Source organism: Anopheles gambiae, chromosome 2, assembly GCF_943734735.2.
Source record: "Anopheles gambiae chromosome 2, idAnoGambNW_F1_1, whole genome shotgun sequence".
In the NCBI taxonomy this organism is placed as follows: domain Eukaryota; kingdom Metazoa; phylum Arthropoda; class Insecta; order Diptera; family Culicidae; genus Anopheles; species Anopheles gambiae.
This window is the reverse complement of record NC_064601.1, coordinates 53,878,375-53,885,213: the sequence shown is the minus strand read 5'-3', so window position 1 is coordinate 53,885,213 and position 6,839 is coordinate 53,878,375. Positions and strand designations below refer to the sequence as shown.

At 42.2% G+C, this 6,839-nt stretch overlaps 2 protein-coding genes across 2 annotated transcripts; both read left to right on the top strand.

The window, feature by feature from the left end:
• Window positions 1-2,529: 2,529 nt before the first annotated feature.
• LOC1274530 (glutathione S-transferase D5) lies at window positions 2,530-3,419 on the top strand. The gene is made up of 2 exons (XM_313668.5): window positions 2,530-2,729; window positions 2,823-3,419. The coding sequence occupies exons 1-2, from the start codon at window positions 2,598-2,600 to the stop codon at window positions 3,324-3,326; spliced, it is 636 nt and encodes a 211-aa protein (XP_313668.2). The 5' UTR covers window positions 2,530-2,597; the 3' UTR covers window positions 3,327-3,419.
• A 1,395-nt stretch (window positions 3,420-4,814) lies between these two features.
• LOC1274529 (glutathione S-transferase D5) lies at window positions 4,815-5,924 on the top strand. The gene is made up of 2 exons (XM_313667.6): window positions 4,815-5,157; window positions 5,227-5,924. The coding sequence occupies exons 1-2, from the start codon at window positions 5,026-5,028 to the stop codon at window positions 5,725-5,727; spliced, it is 633 nt and encodes a 210-aa protein (XP_313667.4). The 5' UTR covers window positions 4,815-5,025; the 3' UTR covers window positions 5,728-5,924.
• Window positions 5,925-6,839: the final 915 nt, after the last annotated feature.

Below are 6,839 nucleotides of genomic sequence, written 5' to 3'. Positions count from 1 at the left end.
CACTTTCTGCCTATTACGCACGAAAACATGAACACGATACCTTTTGCACCTAGATAAGAATCCTTTTTATGTTTCTAACGTACTTTTTCAGATCCCAATGGGTAGGACTACATCAACCAGATCGATTATAACGCCGACTTACCGGTGCTGGTCGAAGGGAAAAGCATGCTGCCGGTAAGCCAAGACACGATAATTACATGACAATTCTAACATCTAAGAATTATAATGGAACTTTTCCTATAGAGCAATTGCTATCTACCGATCGTACTGAATGCAGAAACAATCAAACAGATCAACAAAACGATAGAAGCCACCCGACACAACATCGCTCCGAAGATTAAGGATATGCGCCGCTTTCTGACCATTGCCTGAGCCTGCCATGAGCTCGATATGAACACGCACGATCCGGCCGGGAATAGTGCAGAGGACAATCTGGCCCGCATCCACACTCTGAAACCAATGAGAAGGTTTTAAGTGTTTTTGAGCCAGTAAACATCTAAATCGAAACACGAAACTACAAACAATGGCCAGAAACTCGCTGTACAAGGACTCGGAAGCTGTACGATCAGTTGCTGACCAAACCGCATGGTTGCATTTTGATGGATGATGAAACATGACGAATAAGGACATGCATTTGGATTTGTATAAGAAAAAGTGCCTTAACACGTTGTCTGCCACGTCAGCCACTATGTGGCTGACGGGTTTTTTCCGATCGGGCCACGTCAGCCACATAGTGGCTGACACATTACACATTATAAAAGACGTGTTACAAGAGATAAATTTGCACGTATTTGATCGGTTCTTTCACAATGCTTTTCTTTACGGTTATTATTTCTTTAAAAAAATGATTAAAATATCAAAATGAGTTTCTATTATGTTTTCATAAATAAATGAGAATGAGAATGAACAATAATTATAAGATCTTGGAGTTCATTTATTCATCCTTTACTTTTGATGCACAATCTTAAAACACTCATCACAAAGTTGAGGTTGATCGGGACAGCTTGGACAATACGTAAACGATCTTTTCACAGTTTCACGTGCCTTTCATCGGCCCATGCTTTGCCTGTCATTGTTGTAGCATCGTTTGCATGCGCGTACCAAAGCGTTGCAAAGCGTTGGAGTCGGAATGTCACCGACTTTTGCGAGAGGTAAAGAAAGGGAAGGGTAGGGAAAGAAGGGGGGGTTCCAAGAATGAAATTCCATGGAATTAGCCCAACAAACGACATTGTGAAGCGACTGAGACAACAAAGAGAATTGGTGAATTTGATTTAAAAGAGAAAAAATGCAAAAGCAAATGCATTCGTTTCAAAGAGTGATTCCGTGGCCTGACGGGGCAGTTCAGTGGGCATGTATGGTGGCAGACAACGTGTTAAGAAACGAATTTTGCCATTTATTAGGACCCGTGCTGGTCCAGTCAGGCCGTCATTATAGCAAGGACGTGCTACAATGGAACAACGTGGGTGTAAAAATCATATCAGAAAACCTGATTCCACCAAATAGCCACCAGTTTCGCCAAATAGAGCGATATTGGGCAATAATGAATCAATAATTTGAGAAAAAAAGGGAGCAGTACCTAAGCGCATCATACAAATGTAGAATTGATGGAAATTACTAGCCAGTTCAGTGACTGAAGCAACATGTGTACGCCGGTTGATAGGCAGTATCAATAGAAAAGTTCGGGAATTTATTCGAAAAGGCAAAGAATATTGTTTTCATATATATTTTTTTAAATACATTACTACAAAACCTATGATTCTTCCAAACAACGAAATTGGATTAATGATAAAAAAGATACACGCAATGCAAAGTGCCCCATTTCTAAATGATCTAAGCCTTATTTAAAAGAAAGGTTTTAATATGAATAAAGAACTTAAATTTAAAAACAAAATCCACACATGAATTGAGTTAATGAGGTTCGGATAGCAGAAAATGCTCTTAATCGTTACGGAACTCTTCTTCTCATCGTCAATCTAAAAGATAACGCCAATCAATGACTAGCATAGAGAAAAACAAAAATAATGACAGAAAAACGATAAGATAACGTAAAAAGGGAGTGATGTAATGAACGAAACCAAACGGAGAAGCTTTTTGCACAAACAGACCAAGCATATACTAACAATTAGCGATCTTTTACCATTTAATTTAGTGTTGCAACATTTTCATTCATTTTTGCATCAGTTGACTACGCATAAAACGCTAAAATAGATGTTTAGACTATCTGTTTTGGCATCGCAATTAAACGGTCATTTTCATACAAACGAAAAAAAATAAAAGCTCAATCATTCCACCGGTTGATGTCGACCGGTGTTGGACGATTCTTCAATATGTTTGATTTGAAGCCACTTGAAGGCCCGAGTCCGAGAAGTACCGCAACGGGCCCAAAACATTTCATCATGTACATTGTACACCGATTCTTCTCCTCTAATCCCCAAATGAGGTGTTTATTTCGTTTCGTTGTGTGTGTGTGGTTCGTGTTGTTTGGGGGACAGGTTCGAAATTCAACGTCGAATGTATAAAACTACGCTACCGATGGGTGGATCCATATCAGTCGTGCTTTAGCGATACGTAGGTGCGTACCCTGCCAAAACCCCTGAATGGAGCTGTACTACAACATTGTGTCGCCGCCGTGCCAGAGCGTGCTGCTCGTGGGCAAAAAGCTGGGCATCACGTTCGACCTAAAGGAAGTGAATCCTCATCTCCCGGAAGTGCGCGAACAGTTGCGGAAGGTTAGTGGGGCAACGGAAACGGGGAACGCCGAACGAATGTGCGCTTCATTAAGCTTCATTAATCATTGGCCGCTCTGTGTTACCGCCCTTTAGTTCAATCCCCAACACACCATCCCGACGTTCATTGAGGATGGACACGTCATTTGGGAGTCGTACGCGATCGCCATCTATCTGGTGGAGAAGTACGGCAATGGCGACGATTCGCTCTACCCGCGTGATCCGAAGGTTCGGTCCGTCGTGAACCAACGGCTGTTCTTCGACAATGGCCTTATGTTCAAGAGTGCCATCGAGTACGTGGAGTGTATTTTGAAGAAAAAGCTCGAACCAACGGAAGAAATGCAGCAGCGGCTGAAGAAAGCGCTTGGATTGTTGGAGTCGTTCGTGAAGGAGCGAGCGTTCGTCGCCAGCGATCATCTAACGATCGCCGATATCTGTCTGCTGAGCAGTGTGACGCTGCTAACCGGCATCAAGTACGATCTGGCCGCCTTCCCGGGCATTACGGCCTGGGTCGCTCGTGTTACCGGTGAGCTTCCGGACTACGGCGAGTTCCACAAGGAGCTGTACGAGAAGAGCATGGAGTACATTAAAACGCTGTAGGAAGGAAAATACGGTGGCGTTTGACGCGGTGCATTTGTCTCGAATTTGTTGAACACAGAGCTTAATATACTCATGAGAAGGGGAACAAACATATTGAGGTTGATCGTAATTTTATTAAGATATTTGTTGAGAAAACAATTAGTTGTATGTTTAGCAACATTTTGCGCCATGTAACTGATCTTCAATCACGTGTTATCGACGAGAACTACTGTTATAAACAGAGTATAGTCCTTATTACTGACCTGACCACTTCGTGCCGTGATGGTCAGCATACTAAAATCTTTTGTCAGGATACTCAAAATGTGACATATCTCGCTGCTTCACCTGATTAAGCTAACAAATCCATATGGAATGAGAGGCATGCGTCTATCACCTTCATAATATGCGCCCCGCTTTCACCACTGCACTGCCAAGATGCTCTTTTTGTTTTACCTTTGCTTTTGATACAACAATTGTAGTCAAACAATACCTACGCTACGCCCAAGCCATCAAGCCATTGCACTGTGGCTTATCACTCCCCCCCTCCAAACGCGTGTAGGGCTTGACTATCCTGTTATGTGTAATCAGTAAGTCACCGAAAGTGGTGTACAGGCCAGACCTGACCAACAACGGTTGTTTGTGTCAAAGAAGAGGAAGCAATATATATATATATAATTATAACGGCAAACAAAAAAATAGGCAACTAATTATGTCATGATTTTTATTTAAACAACAGTTGTTCCTTTGAATATTTTGTAATACAATACAGACGCAGACAAAATAGTGTTAAAGGTAAATTGACGCCATGTAATTGTTTTTACATTGCTGTAGGTAAATGTTTCATATTGTACGAGTGAATAATAATTGGCAGTAATGGCTAGCGTCAATTACAATCACTGATTCAGTATTAGTTTTCTTTACCTTCTCTTTCTCACATACTCTTTGTGTTTATCATTATGTTTCATGCATATGTCAATGTGTGAAACAAACATAAATAGAAAAAACCCTTTTAATGATTGGTTTTTTGGTGCAATTATGGAATAAAATGCTGAAGGAAGTTCTATACATATTTCTGTATCAAATGTGTCACAGAAAGCACCACCCAAATCGTCTGATATCATATCGATTAATGGAACGATTACAACTTGATGTGGTGTGGTACGTTAGCCGAGAGTGAAATTATTCATGCACCCGCACACCTGTAACCTGCACCTCGCTCTCCCATCGAACGATCGATCGTGTGAGTAAACATTCGGCCAGAATCATTATGACGCTGCTGAATGTACGATGTAGAATGACAGAGGAAGGTGTGGGGAACCAACCATATCCAACGAAAAAAAAAACAACATAATTGCTGTTACACCCCTACGGCACAAGGGCGTGTGTACGCCGAACGATTCATATCGCTGTCCACAAACACACACGCACACTTATTTTTACAGAAAATTTGACCAGTCATGCTGGAGCATTTTGCCTGGGTTCAAAATATCGCATCAGATTAGTGTTGGTGTGTATTCTGACATCATCTAGCATCGTTCGTACAATGGAAACCCTCTTCAACAGTGACGGTATTAGTGTCGGGCGTCTCGCAATACATATTATAAAACCACCGGTAAACGCCGGCCCTCGGTACAGTTCAGTGCAAGCTACTGCTGCCTAACAACGGTCGACCAGCGCGTCACACAAAGTTAAACCACGTAGATCGCCGTAGTCAGTTCAGATGGATTACTATTACAGCCTCATTTCACCGCCCTGCCAGAGCGCAATCCTGGTTGCCAAGAAGCTGGGCATTACGCTGAACCTGAAGAAGACGAACATACACGATCCGGTTGAACGTGATGCATTGACTAAGGTAAGCTGGAAGCTGGAAGCTGGATGACTGAAGAGGGACATGTTCGTGCTAATCTGCTCCTGTTTGTAGCTTAATCCGCAACATACAATCCCCACGCTGGTGGACAATGGGCACGTCGTGTGGGAATCGTACGCGATCGTGACGTATCTGGTGGAGGTGTACGGCAAGGATGACACGCTCTACCCGAAGGACCCGAAGGTACGGTCCGTCGTGAACCAGCGGCTCTTCTTCGACATTGGCACGCTGTACAAGCAAATCATCGACATTATCCATCTGGTGGTGAAGAAGGAGCAGCCGACCGACGAGCAGATGGAGAAGCTGAAGAAAGCGATGGATCTGCTGGAGCACTTCCTTACCGAACGATCGTACGCGGCCGCCGATCACCTGACGGTGGCGGACATCTGTCTGCTCGGTAGTGTGACCGCACTGAACTGGCTGAAGTACGATCTCGAACCGTTCCCGCACATTAAGGCATGGGTGGCGCGTGTGACTGGGGAAATTCCGGACTACGCCGAGTTCCGGAAGGACGTGGAGGAAGCTACCAAAGCGTACGTCGCTAGCAAAAAGTGATGGAAAGGGATGGGAAGGCGGGATGAGTGGTGAGGGAACAGTGTAAGAGATTGTGTAACTGCATTAGCAACACCTCAAGTGGTAGACTATTGTGTCAGGGATGAAAGGTGATAAATGAATTGAAGTATTAAGTGCACTTTCGTGCCACCCATGAGTCCACATTTTCGTTCAACCTAAATATATGTTATCTAATCTAATGTTTAGCTTCTGATTATTACAATGTCACAATTAGGGGCTGTTGCCTGTATAAGTATATTGTAATACAGTTTAGTACGAGCTGTCTGATACTCTCAACCAAGGCGTTAATTTTTCTGCGACTGTTAACTGCATCTCTTTATTATCCGTGAGCGGTAATGAATGAAATTAAAAAGCAGGACACTTAAATATCGATAATTCATTTGAATAGTAAATGACTGAAAAACAATACCACCTGCTGCATCGGCATCGAGCTACAGGATCTAAAAGATAGCTTTAATGTTTCTGGTGTCGTAAAAGTTGGCTGACAAACTCTGTTAAAAAAGGAATTCCCTCAAGTGTGGTGTTTTCTTGATTTTAGTTTGTTTTTGAAATTCCTTTATTTATGGTTTGGTCGGTCTACAGCTCGAGCATGATTTAGTTATATGGTGCCCCTATGTTACTATCTATGCTAGTATGCATACATTGTTTTAAAAAATACACATTGTTTACATCTGAAACACATGCCGTGACGCCCTGTTCTTTATCACAATCGGCGTTGCTATTAAATCAGTCTCTAGAATATCGAATATTGGTTGCGCAAAGTATATTTGCTTCAGGAGGCGACATTATACCTTAAATTAAGCAATGCTGTTCATATCCCTAAGTTTTAATTTGTGTTATGTGCAATTTGATTTTAATAGCTTCTAAGACTCATTTCAAAATGATCAGTTTGCTTTCGAGCTAATTGCCTAGACGTCAGTTCATCATATGCTTAATTATTGCATGAGATAGTTTAGCAGTTGCCCAAGCCATGCAGTTAATTGAATAATTTAATTTAACCATAATTAAATAACTACACAATACAAGCAACTGGGACAATTCACTGCGAAAGATCGAAGCGTTCGCAACTATTATCTAGCTATGATCCAGGGTTT